The sequence below is a fragment of the Tachypleus tridentatus genome, chromosome 1 (genome assembly GCF_004210375.1).
Source record: "Tachypleus tridentatus isolate NWPU-2018 chromosome 1, ASM421037v1, whole genome shotgun sequence".
Classification (NCBI taxonomy): Eukaryota; Metazoa; Arthropoda; class Merostomata; order Xiphosura; family Limulidae; genus Tachypleus; species Tachypleus tridentatus.
Window position 1 is genome coordinate 61,231,335 of NC_134825.1, and position 17,988 is coordinate 61,249,322.

General features: G+C 31.4%; 1 protein-coding gene across 7 annotated transcripts in view; it reads left to right on the forward strand.

The window, feature by feature from the left end:
* TppII (Tripeptidyl-peptidase II) overlaps positions 1 to 17,988 on the forward strand; it is a 136,845-nt gene that overhangs the window by 39,166 nt on the left and 79,691 nt on the right. For all 7 annotated transcript variants that reach the window (XR_013027949.1, XR_013027950.1, XM_076500244.1 and 4 more), the window contains exons 10-12: positions 3,947 to 4,077; positions 10,502 to 10,601; positions 14,636 to 14,769. Coding sequence is in view for 5 of the 7 variants with exons in the window: in XM_076500244.1 (XP_076356359.1) it covers positions 3,947 to 4,077; positions 10,502 to 10,601; positions 14,636 to 14,769 (365 nt within the window). In the remaining 2 variants the exon portion in view is untranslated. The remainder of the gene's footprint in view (positions 1 to 3,946; positions 4,078 to 10,501; positions 10,602 to 14,635; positions 14,770 to 17,988) is intronic.

Here is a 17,988-nt window from a genome sequence, read left to right on the forward strand (position 1 = left end):
TATGCATTAGAATGTTTGGAATTTCTGCATTCCACATTACCCTGTGGAACTCTGTTTGGTCGATTGAGAAACTACATGGTTCTGTGGAACCTAGCTGAGAAGCACTGTATTAGACTGTTAAAAATTAAGATGTAATGCAATTTCTCAAGTAATGTTGGTATATAGGTTTTTGTATCAAGTTTGTAGATCTTAAATAAATGTATATTTAAAAAAATTTAAACTGACCTAAACTGCCCATCCCATTTTGTAATATTGGTAAAAAACAATTGAAGTTAGATTATGTAACAGTAATTTAATTGTGTAAAATTGACAGTATGGTAAGAATACTAAGTGTAGCAGTACAGTACTTCAGGTATGAAAGATTGACAGTATGGTAAGAATACTAAATGTTGCAGCACAATATGTAAGGTATGAAAGATTGGCAGTATGGGCACTGGTAAAATGTAGTAAATGTAGCAGTACAGTATTTTAGGTATGAAATATTGATATTATAGTCACTGTTAAAAAGCAGTAATTGTATGTGTAGTAGTAAATAACTTCAAGTATAAAATGTTGACAGTATGTTTACTGTTGAAAAGAAAACATGGCATGTTTAGCAGTACAGTACTTCAGATATGAAAGACAGACTGTGTCCTTGCTTGTAAAATGTAAGAATAATATATGTAGCTTTATAGTACTTCAGGTGTGAAAAATTGAAAGTACAGTCACTTGTAAAAATTAGAAATAGTACATGTAGCAATACAATGCCTCATCTATGAAAGATTGATAGTATGGTCTCCAGAATGGGTCTTGTTTGTGGATAGAATTTTGGATTAAAAAGTTTCAAGTTCTTGCTGCCTAATTTTGTTCCAGTGTGCAAAAAATGTTGAATGTTGAACTTCATTCATTTTGGGACTATATTTAGAGGCTGCTTTGTGAGGTTGAAGTTCTAGACTACAGTGGCTTGAACCATAAGTACTGTGTGGTATAGAAACATATTTATTATGTATTATAATTGATTTATTTAAAATTATATTATTTCATTGCATGTACAATAGTATAATTACATTATTATATAATTTTGGTGTGGTCACTTTCGTACTGTGACTGTTTACTGTTTAATGGGTAGGAAATCATTTTCTGCAATTTTTTTCACAACTTGAAGGAGGAATTGTGCTTTCTCCTTTCTTTGTTATAATGGAATTATACTCTGCATTAAAAACCACAGTCCTTTGAACATTGTAATTTATAAAAGCTAATTGTTGAACTATCTATAGTGTTTTCCTGTAGTTCTCTCCAAGTCCTGATAATTTTGAGTTATTATTCAGAAATCCAGATGGAATTTTGAGGCTTCTGAAGAAGTCTGTTGTGTTGATTACATAATCTTCAATTGATATACCCTCTAATTTTCTGATATTCAGCTGGATGCACTTGGAGATTCATCCATGCCACCAATCCTATTTACTGCCTTTATTTTTGTTCTTTTTGTCTCATTTAATACAGCTAAATCAAAGAATGCCAAACCACTAAGTTTCTCTTTAAGATACCATAGATATTCAGCAAATTGTTGATAGGCAGATTTTGAAAGGGCAGAATTCACTTTCCTACACTAATCAAGACGTATCAGGTAGTTAAGATCATTACTATGAGCAGAAATGGCATTAGAAGCCATAAACCATGGTATAAAATGGACTCAAACAACAAAGAATGCAGACATTGAAAAGTCTTTTTCTTTTTTAAGGGCAGTGAGCTTAAATTGTCTAATACACATACAGATCTTGAGGGGGTATAATGCATTGGTCATTCATCATGCATGATGCAGTGCTCCAGGTGCTATAAATCAAACTTTATAAGGAGGGATGTCATCAGAAGGTTAGGGCTTGATCAAGACACTCTTGATAATCATCTACACTTTGGCTAACCTGAAGTTTTCTTGTAAAAAATTAAGTGACACTCTTCTTAATGCCCTCTGTTGCTTCTGCTACATCATCATGGTCACCTGCATTTTCATAACTGTTTAATGTAATCCAATGAATGCAGGAATTGATTGAAAATTGCATAACCTGGTTCAGAGGAAAGCTCCATCTAGCTTTTAAAACACGTGCCAAGACAGGTTCTAAAATAAGATGCCGACATACCAAAGATTCTTGTATAATCTTTGTTCTAATGCCGTACATGCTACATTTTTGTAACCAGTATTGCTTGCTGTTATGTTAAAGTAAACTGCATTTATATGATTACTGACTCTCCACTTTTCCAGCAAATATGCAACAGCACAAGTTTGAGCCTCTCCAGTGCTAGAAATCAACTTTAGAACTCCAAGGAGTTTGTTTACTCCTATTTCAGATAAAATCACTGTCAGATAATTCACTTATTTTTTTTCCTGTGAGATCATTAAGGAGTTTGCTATACCATTGAATTGGAAGTGTGGCTGTTGGCTGAAACTGTTTTGTTATGTTTTTGACAAGTTCTTTACAGATGCAATGTATGTTTTAGAAGGTGATGATTCTTCAGTTGCCTTCTTATGGTCATTATTGTTATTTGTATTGTATCCACTAATATTATCATCACTGCTACAGAATGATTCCCAACAGCTGACAGTTTCCTTCAAGATCTGTCATTATTGCTCCGCTTGCCACTTCCTGTCCATACTTGTCTCATTTCTTTTCTTAGCCCTTGATTCCTTTAAAGAAAAAAAAAACCTGTGCCTAGCCTATATACCCATGAAATCCTTTTTCCCTCTGAGCAAAAAGAAATTTGTCATGTGGAATCTTAAACAAGCACAATCCATGCCTGTAAGTGACATTGAAAAAGGTCACCCAGGTTATTGACAAATTCTGCTTCATTAGCTCTTGTATTTGAATTTTTGTTTAGTTTTGACCATTTTTAAATAAGCTTTTCCAGTTTAATAATTGCATAAAGTCGTAGAACAACTGTAGTTAAAGCTTTTTTTTCCAATGAGTTGCAGTATTCTTGATCACAACTTTAGAGCTTTCACAAACTGTTATCTTTAAAGATTTATGATGATAAAAAAAAAACACACATAACACTTGCCTGTTTAAAGGTAATTTGCTTGCTGTCAGTTCAGTTTCTTCTGAATGGAGCTGTCAAAGTGCAGTCTTGCATCTTTTAGCTTATTCATTTGCAATGATATCCCAATACAGCATCAGCTGAAATGAGATAGAAGGCTCTGCTTAATCTCTTATATACTCTTACAGAAACTCTATAAACTGTTGTCATGTCATACAGAATATTCCAGAGTAAAATGTGATAGCATGGATTATTTATATATGGAATGTTCTTGAACATTTTGAATAATGTGGAATAATCTGGAATATTCTAAAATATATCATCATAATATGCAAGATAAATTCAAGAATTATTTAGAATATTCAGATTATGCAGATATAATGTGAACTACGAAGTAGAATTTCATCCACCTTGAGCAGTCGCTAAATGTTGTTTAGTATATATAAAATTTAGTATGAGTTATTTATTTATATATATTGAAACAAAGTAAGGGGGTGTGAGTATTATAAATCAAAATTTCTGAAATTAGGATCTCTCTAATAATCACTGTTAAAAGTAAGAATATTGCATCTGGCAGTGTATCAAATTTTTGAGATGTTTTATGTAAACTATACCTTATAAAACAATGTATTAAAGACTGTTAATGCCTATCAGAAGGATACAACTCAACTGAAGTTTTGTATACTGATCATAATGTTTTTAACTGAAGAAGCAACCCAGGAAATGAAGCTGTTTGTAATGTTTTTAATATTTTTTCTTAGCACATGGCATTTCATATTATGAAAAGTTATGTTGTAGACTGTGATCTAAAAGATCCTGGAAATGGATTAGACTGTATAAATCAAGATTCTAACAATAATGTGATTTTAAAGATCTGTTGTATGTTTATATGTATAAAGACTTTACCTAAACTTTTTTTCTGTTTTCTCACTTCTAGACGTGTAATGGACATGGTCCATGAAGTTGTAAATAAATATGGAGTTATTATGGTTTCAAGTGCTGGGAATAATGGTCCTTGCCTTTCAACAGTTGGTACACCTCCTACAATGCAGTCTTTATCAGTGATTGGTAAGCTACAATTGAAGCAGAGATTCAAAACTTGTCAAACTAATAACAAAATCTTCATAACATGCTCTGTGCCTCTCAAGTATCAGATGATTAATTGGGGTGAAAAAATAATGGTTTTGTTTCTAATAACTCTACAAAAAGATACATTTTTTACCAGATTTTATTTATTAAAATAACAAGATAAAAATACTAAATGAACTGCATACTTCAAAGAAATATTTATTGTCTATCAAACTTAATTTAATATTGATAATATAAAGTTCTGAATTTTTTTCCTCTTTAAGATCATTAATTTTATCATTAAACATCTGTACATATTTGACACACACGTACGTACGTACGTTACTGTCAGGGTCCTCTAATTATTACGTATTGTTTGGACCAAATAAAGGTGATGAACAAGTTTCAGGGTGACATGCCTCAGTTTTCTTATTCAACATATTTCACTAAATATCCAGGCAATAAATTTAAAGTTAATATAAACACTGGGTACCTAAATATTATACAATTGAAGAAATAGGCAGTCTTTTCAATAAGGATAAGAATATGTGGTTAAGATGGAATGAAAGAAGGCAAGTGTGTTCACAGTGTTCTGGAAAAGCTTTCACAGGGAAGTGTATAAGAGGGAGGCCTTCCCTCTGATTGGGGGGAAGGGGGTTCAGTGCCTCTCCCAGGAAATTTTTTATTTTTATAGGCTAGTTTGAGTAGGTTGAAACATTTTTATATTAACCCTACATTTGTGGGTTCATTCCACTGGACAGATTATTGTATCTTTGAAGCTGTACATAATAATGTTAATTACAACTGTGAATGTACTAATTATATCTTTATGAAATTTGGTAAGCATTTAGGTAAAGTTACAAGTAATTACATGATATACAAAACATTAAATTTTTCGGTAATGTTCTTTTTACTAAAAAATGTGTCTCTGACTAGTTGTGGTGAAAAACAATTTCTTATTAAGAATAAAATTTGTTTCCATTTATGATTTGCATAAACTAGAACTTTTGAAATGAATATCAATTTGTTTTAGTGAAACTATTTATATTATGTCCTAATTTTTTTCAATGCTAATACTCACTGTAAAGAAATCATCAATGTACATGGAAATAAAAAATATGAAATAAAATCAATAATACTTTTTTTTAGAATTATTAAAAATTTTAATAGTCATCTTAACAGCCTCAGCGACTAATATTTTCACATCTGCTTTCTTTTAATTTTGTGGTTTTAACACTACTTTTGACCCTATTTCTATGTGAAAAATAAAAAATTTTAGCAGGATGTTTCCAATATAAATAAGGGTAGACAAATGATCAAATTATTGTCACATGTACTAACTTATGTTACCATGTTATCTAACTTAAGTTTGTCATTTGTACACTTGGGTTACTTTTTGTTTCAAATATACAAATATACATAAAAACAATTAGGAATTTAGCACTTTAACGTTGAGGTTGTTTCATGTGGATAAGTTACTTCAGTAATCTTAATTTTTCTCATTATGTTGGTTATATAAAATAATAATGTCTGTAGCTTTCAAATATGCATTTTAGAACACAAACAGGTTACATATAACACTGGAATATAATGCCCCAAAGCTATTATAATTTATCTGGTTTTCTAAGTCACTTATAAATAGATTTAAATATAAATCTATTACATCTTGGAGGCAACAATTTTACTGAACACACATCAAATGTTTCTTGTGAATTTCTGTCTTTGACAGCTCAAATTATATAAACATATTTAATATTCTTGTACATCAAAATATGCTCATCTATTGATTAAAAACGTGTTCATCGGTCAAATATACAGAAGTGAATAACTGACTTGGATTATATGAAAAGATGAGAAGACCTTCTGTAGATTTGACAAACTTACAGATACCTTGCAGCAAATCAGGAAGAAAGGATGCTCAAATGTTATATTATTTTTCATTATATATATATAGTTTGTGTTTCTAGAAGTAGTACTCTTCATATTATTTTTGAGGTTAGAAAATTCTGAAAGAGGGAAACAAAGTGCAAAGACGTCATCATCTCAAGAATATTGAAGATTAATAATACTTTCTTTTTTAAATTAAAAATATGGTTTATATAAAAGTATGCTGATAAAAATTGGTCATAAAATTGTTTAATTAACTTTCTATTTGTGGGGCATTTCAAAGCATGAATGTCATGACTTTTTAGAGAGTCATATCGAAAATTTAGTCAAACTATTTAACTATCATTGTTTATGAATAAACATGCCATTAAAATGTGATAAAGCAACTTTTAATATTGTACAAATTTTAAGTTTTTAATTTTATAAGGAAGTATTTAAAAAATCCTCAAACTCTCCTTGTATGAGAACTGTGACATATGCTCTCTAGGTCTTCTCTCTTTTCTACTTTATTTACAACCCATATGAGAAGCATAGAATTTAATGTATATTACTTATTATTATATAGATATTACTTAAGGAAAACATAACTTTAAAAGCCTTCAATCTTGTTTATGAAGCAAATCACACTCACTTGCTCCTCCCATGTGTTATATACCCTTTTTTCACAAATTGCCATTTGTTCTTTCTAACATTTTGTACTACGTTATTTATAACCAGTAGAAAGCCAAAGACATTGTATTAACTTGTTTTCTGTACAGTGAATGGTCTGTTTCACTTTTAATTCAAACTATTCCTACAGAAAATGCATCATCAAGTATAGCTCAATTTTTATATGCTCATCACAATGTTAGAGAGCCAGAAAAATTATGATAGTTATAGGACATTGTTTGTTTTCTGCATGTTATTATTCTTTGTTCTTAGGTCCATTACTTAAATGAATAAAAATTTTGTTTAGTAGTACTGTTAGTATAAAAACATATAGGCTTATGTTTCCTCTGTTGTCAACAACAAAAAACAAGAGATAAGTACTTTATTTCTTGTTTTTTCTTTATTTATTATAAATGTAATTCAAATGTACAAATTAAAAACTTGCTAGGCTAGGTATGGCTAGATTAGATAAGATAATGAAAAAAGTAAAAGTTCTCTTCAGGCATGCTTGTGAGTAACTCACATTGTATAATTTGATACGGTAACGTGAACTGTACATTCACCTAGTGATTTACAACTGGTGTAATAGGATTATCAGTCAGACACAGTTCAAATGGTAATAAAGTTAAGTATAAACAGATGTATACTGTCATGAGCTTTAAGCTATTTTAGATAAATAATTGTAGTTTAATGTTACAATTTGCAGATATTACAGAAAACAAAAGTAATTTAGATTAATGTAGTATTTTTATGGTGGTTAAGAGGTCAGTCAGGAGTGTAGAGTTAGTGTTGAGAAAATAACAAATATAAAGTTTATTGAAAAAGTTTATATTTATTTGTGAGATTTCACAGCTAATGCAAATTAAATTTCACAGTTATTCGGTAAAAGTATTTTTAATCTTAACATGAAAAACTCTTTGCCCTCATAGCAAACAGCACTCTGAATCCATATATTTATGGACAGAATGTTGCTAAACACTTCATTGAAAAATATGATTTTTTGTGTACAAAATACTTACTGTAAATTTGCAACATTTCATGAAGATAAACAAGACATTAAAAGTTATAGTATGGAAACATGGTCATTTGGGGTCATCAACTCCATCAAATTGAACAGGCCCGCAGCATGAGAGTTAAATTTTGAATGGAACTCTGAGAATGAATCTATTATTCACATAAAGTTAACTTACCTACATTTCGTAAACACTTGAAGGGAAAGATTTTCTCTGAATTTTTTTTCTGTTATTCAAATGTTTACCAACATCAATTATTGCCATACCTTAGAGGCTTTCTTCAGTGAACTGATCTAATCTAAGTAAAGAAATCCTTGTATGGGCATGATGCAATGTATTTAAATGTGCAGCAATGTAAATAGAGTAAAAAGGCACTGATTTTCACAATGTATTCTAGCTGTAGCTTTATGTGTTAACTTAAGTCTTTATTTTACTTGGTTACATTAGTATTGATTTAGGCCTATATTTTATGTGCTTGAATCTTTATGCTTACTATAATGTTGTAATGGTAAGCTATTACAAATTCTAATACTGTTGACAAAGAAGAACAACTGGATTTCAGATAAAACCCTTAAACATGGAAAATTGCTGTTGCAAAAAAAGAAGAGAGAAACTAACAATTTTCCTAAAAAAAAAAAAGTGGGGTAGGAGTGTAATGTTAGGCCTAATCTTTATTTGTAAACAAAGTTTCTCTCATCCATTGATGTTTCTTATTTAAGTAAAATGAACTACAAAATACCTGCAGCCTTTGCATTCGTGAAAAGTACACAGATTTTCACTTGTGTGATATTCAGCACGTCATGAGTTTCCTACTTTCTCTAGTAATATAGAATTGCATCAAATTGTTGACTATCTAGTTTCCTTACTGTCATGAAAGAAACAGTTCAGAACGTCTATGCTTGTCTTGTTCTGATAACCTCAGACCTTTGTTATTTTGTTAACTTACATCATCCCATAAGGATATTTCTGAGTATGTTAAGCCTGGATTAAAACAAATTAAAACTGGAATATCCTTTGCTGGCTGAACTATGACCTCGACCAAAATTGATAGCTGGCAGGGAATAAAAGCTATAAAGTGGTGCTGTCCATTGTCCAAAGAAAGCAAGCTTTGTTTGCAATCAAAGCATACTTTTGGATTTCAGTTCTATGTGACTTTCATTGTGAATCTGCTGCTACTTGTGGGTTTGCTTGACTGAACATCATTAGGATATTCTTATATTTAACTACAAATTTCCACAATTTCAGTTGCCTGCCTGTTGCAAGTTTCTGCAACATGATTTGGTGTACTAGTCTAATTCTAAAGGTATTTGCCATGAATAATACCTCTGTAGCTTAAGTGTTAATAGATCATTTATAGACAGAAATTTTGACATCAGCCACCTGTTAATGGATAGGCTAATACATAGTCTATGTTGAGTTGGAAAGTATTTGAATTGATGTTGTCTGTTTTAGGTTATAGTATTGTATTCTTTTAATAATCCACAAGTAATTTTTAACCTGTCTGTATTTATCATTTGACTCATAGAGGATTCACTATTTTAACCAGATATTTATTTGTATCATAATTGTTGTTGGCACTACACATCATTAGGTAAAAGCAAAACAATGCATTTTATGCTGCTTACATTTAATGTGTTTGTATTCTTGATGACTAAACTGTGAGAGAGAAGATGGGTTTTTACTTTGCATGAATATGGAAACTTCTAATGAAGAACAAGTAATTTTAGAATCTAGCAAGAATAAAAAAGGTAAGATGTACCTTTAAACAGAGAACACAGAATTGCTAAAATGTATCAAGATATTGAAGACTAAAGAAATAACATTATTCTTATTTTATTAAACGATATGACACACATACTACACTTTTAATATTGAGACTTTGGAACTTATGGTGGATTGTGTTTTACCTCTGTTGAGTCATTCTTCAGTTTCTGTTTACATGGACTTGTTGCAGAGATGTTAATTAATGGTTTAGTGTGGGATATTATCTTAATGTCTCCAACTATTTTCATGTCTTATAGTTGTGCTATTTAAGTTTTGAAGGATCTTTGACTTTTTCTAACTTTCCATATGTGGACTTTGTGGTTTAATATGAACCCTCAGTTTATTGCAGGACTGTGGGACTGGTTGTTTTACTATGTTCCTGTAAAATGTTGTGTTTTTGTGGGGGGTAGGGGTATATAGAGTATTGTAGTTGTTTTGGTTTTAGTCTTCTTCTTGTATTTTGTTGTGTAGATGTTACCATAAGAACAAAAAGTTTTATACATCATATCGATTGTATGTAGAGCTGGATGATTAGTGGAACTTGCTAATTTATTAATCATTGAACTCATTATTTATTATTCTCACATGAAATAGCTGAAAGAAAGACTTATTTATAACACTAAAAATCAGGTTTTGATATCTGTGGCATCTATTCCATTGTGCAGTTTTGAGTTTAATTAACAACAAACAAATATCATAGCAATATTTCAGTTACTTGGATATTTGGAATAGTTGAAAATAGTAATGATTTAGAAACCTTTTTCTTAATGAGTTGATAATTTTCAGGACATTAATTGACTTATCTGTAAAATTTCCATTAATTGATTGATTTACATGACACTAATCTGCTCTATAGTGCTTTTTCAAATTTATAATTAGACTTTATGTTGAGTTTTTTATGTTAACGTTGATTACTAAATGATTTTATTTTCCAGTTGCTGTTGTGGTTATTAATTATATTTTTTAATTTTCTTTGTAGTTAATATAACCTGTATCATCAAAGAGGTTCTTTTTTAAATGTTTTCTTAGGTGTTTATGTACACCTGTATACTATTATATATATCATACTTTACGTTTGTTGTTTGATAGAGAAGTACTTTTTTCTTATTCAGGTGTTGGTGCATATGTCTCTCCAGATATGGCAGCAGCTGAGTACTCATTATGTGAGAAAGTTTTAGGAATGGGCTACACTTGGACGTCTCGTGGACCAACGTAAGCTTAAAAAATAACTTGTGTAAATCTATTAATATATACAAGTTCATAAGTGATACAAAAAGAAAAGTTAGTTAGATTATTATAAGAGATTTTGTTGGTTTTTAATATTAATTACATTTAATCTTTTGTATGCTGTTGTATTTTCTTGTCTCAGACAAGATGGCTCCAATAATATCTGGTTTTATATCTTTTTAATGTTCTTTGTAAAGAACATTAGGTTTAAATAGCTGGTACTGCAACAAAATAATCTTCAGTAATTTTTTTGCATTATTGTTTTTGTTAGAAAGGGTTCACTTTAAACATGGGTCCAAAACTTTACTAGTAATACTTTATGATGGGAAAAGTAATATAACTTGGAATATTTTTTAATCCTCAGGATGGTCTAAGTGCAGGTCAAAACGTTTTCATAGAGTTACATTCAAAATTTAATTAAACAACTTTACTGTCAATTTATGTCTGTAAATATTGTATAAAAACATATTTTATAACTCAAATATTAATATTTCATAACTTTTAATTTTGCACTTTCAAAAATAAATTTTTAATAATCCTCAGTCTTCACTTCTCTGTACCAGCAGTAAGTCTGAAGACTTGTGATATTAAAATCAGGTTTTAATACTTGTAGTGGGCACAGCACAGATAGTTTGGTTTTTATTTTATATTTAACAACAAACTTTATCACATAACACTTTTTCCTTTAAATTCCCCATTTTAGATTTTCTTTATACTATTATATCATCTGAGTTTAGCACAAATTACACGCTTATGCATATTACTAAGATATATTATAAATTTATGAATTTCAGTTTCGTTGGTTTACTGATATATAAACAAGAAAGTTAAACCCACATAGTATGCTCTTGTATCACATCCTGTCTTTCAAAAAATGTCAATAATCTCTGAAAATTGCTATTGAATTATTTATAGTCAATAGAGAGAAAAGACTTCAGTTTATTGAATTTTCTGTAAGACCAGTGTTTTGAATTATTAACCTTTAGTTCCGATATGGCAATTCCATTCATTCACAAGATTAGCTATTCTTGTCCAGTGCTGCACTATATATGCAAATGATTTCTTTATGCATGCCTAAAGTCATCTGCTTCCATTGTATTGGAATCATTTGATTCTAATATGTCTCTCATAGAAATCATCATGTATCACTTGTCCACCAATAGGAGCATAACATACATGACACAGGTTTCCCATCATCAAGAATGACTCCCTCTATATGTATCTACTGAAGTGTCGCTTCTTATTCGGCAGTGCTTGTGCTTGGATATGCTCATTTTTGTATGTTTAAAGTTTCCCATTCTTCTTTAGTATACTCATGAAGTGGTCTTCATTTATTTCACTTCTAGTTGCTATTAAGACTATTTCTTAACTTCACTTTAATACCAGTTTATTATGGTTGTATTGTTATTTATCCTTTTGATTAGTGGTTGACTGTTCCTAATTATGAATTCTGAAGTTCCTGTTACCACTTCAGTGCTATGTCTTGGACATCAGGTGCAGTTGACCAATTTACTAGGAGATTGAACATGGGTTAACTTTTGTCTATAGACATTACCCCTCTTCCTCTTGAACAGGCTGAGTCTGTTTAGGTATACAAGGTCTTGGATAACTTATTTTCACCTCATGATTTTGCTGTGCCTTCCCAGGCCACATCTGGGGAGTTAGTTAGGCCTAATACAGTTTTTTTTGGATTTCATTTCTCAAGTATATGACATTTTATCCCTTTCCCCTATATCTTGTGAACCACTAACTTTTTTAATACGTGACCAATCTTCCCATATCTGTTTGTTTTTCCCCACTCCCTGGATATTAAGGTACATGCTAATCAATTTGCCTCACTACTCACAAGTTTCAGATCAATTTGCTTTTGTAAATTATCATGGAGTCTGCTCTTTTCTGTAGCACCAATTATTAGGTTCCATTTTGCCTGTTTGTAGTATTGCTCTCAAATCTCCTGTAAGTTTGACCCATGCCTAATTTTATCACCTTCATCTTACCCTTACAACTCTGTTATGGTATTTTTCTGTCATCCATATCCATTTTGAGGCTCTTCACCAAAAACTCTGAGGGGTTTTCTGGGGGCATCCTTCTCACTTCTTTCCTCCATGTTGACTTCTTTGTTGTCTTTGATTCTGGTTTTACATACATGGTCTCACTGTTATTGGGATTATCTAGGTCATGATGCAGTCTTAACATGCATACATTTACCTTCATCTTATCTTTAAGATTTATGTGTGGCCTAATTTCTGTGGTGAAACGTCTTGGACACAGTCCCTGAGTTTTAGAATATTGAGTTCCATCATTACACTAAAAGTCTACCCTTTCCAACCTTGTTGCTTATTTGTCTCAGTCACACTCATTATGGAACCCATTATCATTTCCCATCTCTCTCCTCTCCTGTTCCTTATTTTCAGGGTGCTTCATCTCATTGTTTTCTTCAAGGACACATGTGATGGTGCCAACAGTGTTGATAACTACCTAGTGGGTTTTGGTCTAGTGGGAACTTGGCTTGCTGCTTTTCTTCATCACTGGCATTCTTTTGCCAAGGATTAAGGGTGCTTCAAGTGTTACCAAAAGGATTTGTGATCCCATATTTTCCCCACTTCCTTTGTCTTCTCTACCTGTTTTCTTCTCTTTGTCTTGGGTTCCCATGAAAAGCCAGCATCTCTCAGAGGTGGTTCAGATACTACTATCTCAGCAAGCCATTGAAGCTGTTTTACATCCTTCCCCACGTTTTTAATCCAGGTTCTTTATTTTTTTTCTAAGAAATCTGGAGACTGGAGCCCTATCATTGATCAGTTCCACCTCAGTAAGCTTTGTTCAACTACCCTGTTTTACCATGGATCAGTAGCTCAAAGCAAACATGTGTGTTATGTTTAGAAGTTGGAATGGTTCAACATTTATCCTGGCCTCTTGAACTTAAGGTGAAGACAGTATGAGCCTCATCCTATCCCCATATGGTTCCCAGCAGCATAGGTTTCAGATGTAGTTGACATACTGAGTATAGTCTGTGTCACCTTAGCTACTCTATACCTAAGGGCACATCCACTGTTTTACCCATTTTTATGCTTTGTGTGATGAAGTTATATATAAATTTACATCGTAAGGATAACTGTCTTGCCACTGTCTCTTATGCTTTTCCACCTTTTTTTACTTCACATTTCATGGTGCAGTTCCCCTCATCTGGTCTTTGTTTCTGGCTCTCTCATTCCAAGAGTATCATTCAGATGATTTTGGGGGTACTTCTGTCATTCCTTTACACTGGTCCTACAGTCTATTCAGTGTGGAATGTTAGCTAATCTTGTGAGGGGGGAAGTACCACATCAGAAGTTATAATTTTCCTATACTTGAAATGTGTTTCCAACAGGTATTGCTCTCCACTCATACTTCTCAATTTTCCTTTCTGCTTTTCTCTGGTAGATGTGTCTTTCACTAGACCTCGAAGTGGTAGTTCTGTAGTGGGGAATATAGGGGTCACACGTGTCATGCTCCCCTTGGTGGACAAGTGACGCATTATGATTTACACGAGAGACATGATGAATTCATTTGATTCTAGTAATGGGGAGCAGAAGGCTTGTGGCATGCGTAAAGAAAATATTTCCATATACATGGCTGCAATGGACAAATATAGCTAATCTTGTGAATGGAGAGAAGTACATATCAAATACAATTTCATTATAGCAAAATTATTACTTTCATTGTTTTCTGTCATTGAGATTATTTCATCCAGTTAATAAAATTATCTTTTGAAAAATTACTTTATTAAAAAGTCTGATTTTTGTGTACAGCAGTCTTGCAGTGTTTGTTAAAGTTTGTCAAATTTTATAAAGGTAAACTTACTATATTCAAAGATATAGTATGTATAGTTTAATGGTTAGGTGTTGATGGCAAGGTTGGTCAAATTGATCTTTATGTGGAGAGGTAAGCTGTATATAAGAATTTGCAAATAGCTGCAAAGATAATTCATCATTTAAAAGCTTTAAGATGTAAAGTAAGAATTTAAACATTTATATTTTCAGATTAACTGGTGACCTAGGAGTTTGTATTTCTGCTCCAGGTGGGGCAATAACTTCAGTACCTAACTGGACTTTACGAGGAGCTCAACTAATGAATGGAACTTCTATGAGCTCTCCACATGTTTCTGGAGCTATGGGTGAGCATGTTTCTAAAACTGTATTTTCTGCTTTCATATTATTTTCTTTAATGCTTGATTTTAGTTTAGATAAGTTATAAATTAACATTGGAAGAATCATCTCACACCTCATTTGAATTTGAATGGCAGAAATTGAAACAAAGTTAATTTATGGACAAAATATATAATGTACCTGCTTTATGTGCTAGTATATCTTTAGTTTCATCTGGGGCTATTAGTAAATATGATCAGGGTGTGAAATTAACTTTTTAGTGCCACTGAGACACATTCATTAAAACTCTTAACTGCCAGGAGAGATTCTTTGTTATTGAAATTCTTCCTCCATCCCAAATTTTGTAAGTCCCTTTACTGCTTGTTTGTTTTTTTCTTTGAATACAAACATCCAGCATTATCATACCAAACACAGAGCATTATATAGCTTAGATCTCCAACTTTTGAATTTAAATCAGTATTAGTATTAAACTAATTGAGACACCTACACTGTTTTATTGCTATTAAAGTTAGGCTAGGCCCTGGCTAATATATATATATAAGATAAAATGAGTAATGATAGTAATAATAATTATATATACAGAGGGTCCAAAATTATATTTTCTATCTTAAAATTTAATAATTAAGTATCTAAGGAAATAAAAGTAAAATTATGCAGTTTTCAACATCTTATAGCCTAGCTCAGTTTTTATTGTCATGTTTTTTTTCCCTTCTCCGGTGAGTAGTGTTACCCTGTAAAATGGCAACCAAGAAAAAAAAAGGCTCATTGCATCTTTTGGCTTGCAGAAACGAAGTTAATGACGGTGGTACAGCACAATTACAAATGCCAGTACAGGAAAGAAGAATAGGGGTATGTTAAGAATATCTTATATAGCACACCTATAGCAAGTATCATGGAGCTAAAGACCAGGATAAGAGACACCATTGCTGCTGTTACCGTGGGAATATTCCAGCAAAGGTGGACTGAAATTAAGTACGTGATAGATGTTCTGAAGTTCGCTAGCAGTGCATATGTAGAAGCATACAAACATGTCTATAAAAACTGTTTGAAATAGGTTACAAGATGTTGAAACAGCTTGGTTGTATTTTCTTAGCTGATTAATTATCAAACTTCAAAATAAAGATAATTTTGGACCACTCTGTGTAATGCACTATTATTGCCCAAAACTGCATAGGGCAGAAACCTGTACAATTTGGAAATACCTAAATTTTGCTGCATCATCTTAAGATTTCTCTTATAAAAGGCCCTCTGTATGGCAGAACCTGCTTCACGTGAATGGAAAACTATCTTTCACCTACCACATCTATCAACAAGTAGGATTAGAACCTGAGTAAAGCAAAAAAAATTTTTTTGATGAAATATTAATTGCTTACTTTAATAATTTCTTTAAATATCAATAAATTCTTGTTTAATTAATAATTTGTTTAAATATTAATAAATTTTCAGACATTTTGTTACAGTAAGTATTGGTTAAATATATTCTGTTCTTTTTTTGCCTTCATTATTCCGAGGGTCGCTATTCGAAAGAACAATTGACTGTACTTTTGGTAACATTTGCTGATGGAAAACTGGAGAAACTATGGGTAATAGGTAAAAGTGAAAAATCCGTGCTGTTTCAAAAATTTCAGGAAGAATCAATTTCCTTTAGAATGGAATGCGAATAATAAAGCATGGATGACAAATGCTATATAATTGAGGAATGCTTGAAGAAATTAAATAAAAGAATAGAACAAGAAAATAGGAGTATTCTACTTTTCCTAGATAATGCAACTTATCACCCAATAGTTCAATTTTCAAATGTTCATTTTGTCTTTATACCTCCATGTACAACATCAGTTCTACAGCCACTAGATTATGGAATTATACAGTGTATAGAATTGAAATACAGAAAATTGATGCTTTAGCATATTGCAAACATGGATGACTGTAAGAGAGCATCTGAAATGACTATGAAAATTAACATGTTAGATACAATTGCATTTTTAAGTTATTCAGTCAAATGCATAATAAAGTGCTTTCGAAACTGTGGATTTATTTTTGATAATGGCAGAGATTATGGAGAAGTTGTTTGTTATAACGATTCTAGTGAAATCCAAACTCTGAGAAGATTGATTCAGATGATTCTGTGAACACGGAAAGTTTTGTGAACGTTGACAAGAATGTTTTAACAGAAACTGATGAAATTGATTTAAAATCTATAATAGAATTGCAAGGTGGATACAATGTGAGAGATTCAGAAGATGAACAAAATGGAAAAAATAGTGAGGAAATAAAAATTCTTTCTTTATTGCAAGTGTTAAGTTATATTAATGCTATCAAATTGTATGCAAAAATGAAGAGGGAAAATGAACTTTGTGAAAAGGCCATAGAATTGGTGTTCTCTTTTAACCGCATGAGAAAGCCCATTAAAAAAATGAAACAGTTGAAATTAGACACTTTCTTCAAATAAATTTGATTAAGATTTTGTGTACTTATGTATATTTTCAATGTCTATTTTTGTTCTTATTCCAATAAATATAGCATAAACAGTATAGTAACTTTATTCACAAACGTCTTATTTCCTTGAGTCAAGCAAATATAACGTTTCTCTCAAAAATTACATATAATATATAATTAAGGAAATGCATATTCACTGTCTAAGCCAGAAATTTTATTTGGTCCTGAGCAATTCTGCCTGAGGCAGGTTTTACTGTATATACATACATAACCCTACATATGGCGAAGGTAAACTATTTGACATAGAACTAACCTGTAAGCTGCATTAAATTTCTGTAAATAGCCAAACAATATTTAAATACTAATTTGATAGTAGTTTTCAAGAAAAAAAATTAAGTCATCACACATTTATTTCACAAATGTGAGATATGTATCTAGTGATTGAGTCATTCTTGTCAAATAAATGTAGCTGCAGCATAGAGTTAAATGAATAGCAATACATACCTGTTGATGAGAAGCAGTTTAAAGACTTTGATAATAGGCTGATTAATACAATATTAATATTGATTGTATATGGCTGCTATTGTACTCTGTTACTTTTATTTATCAAATAATATTGGTTTAAATTTTATGAAGATAAATTGCTGTTCCATTTGCTGGGTACAACAGAAAAGTTAAAGTTGAAGAAGCTTTAGAGCATCACAGAAATTACTAATTTTTCAAACACAAGCAACTTTAGAACAGGAATTTGCTGTACATATTTAGAAAGTTCTTGAAAATTTACAAGAATT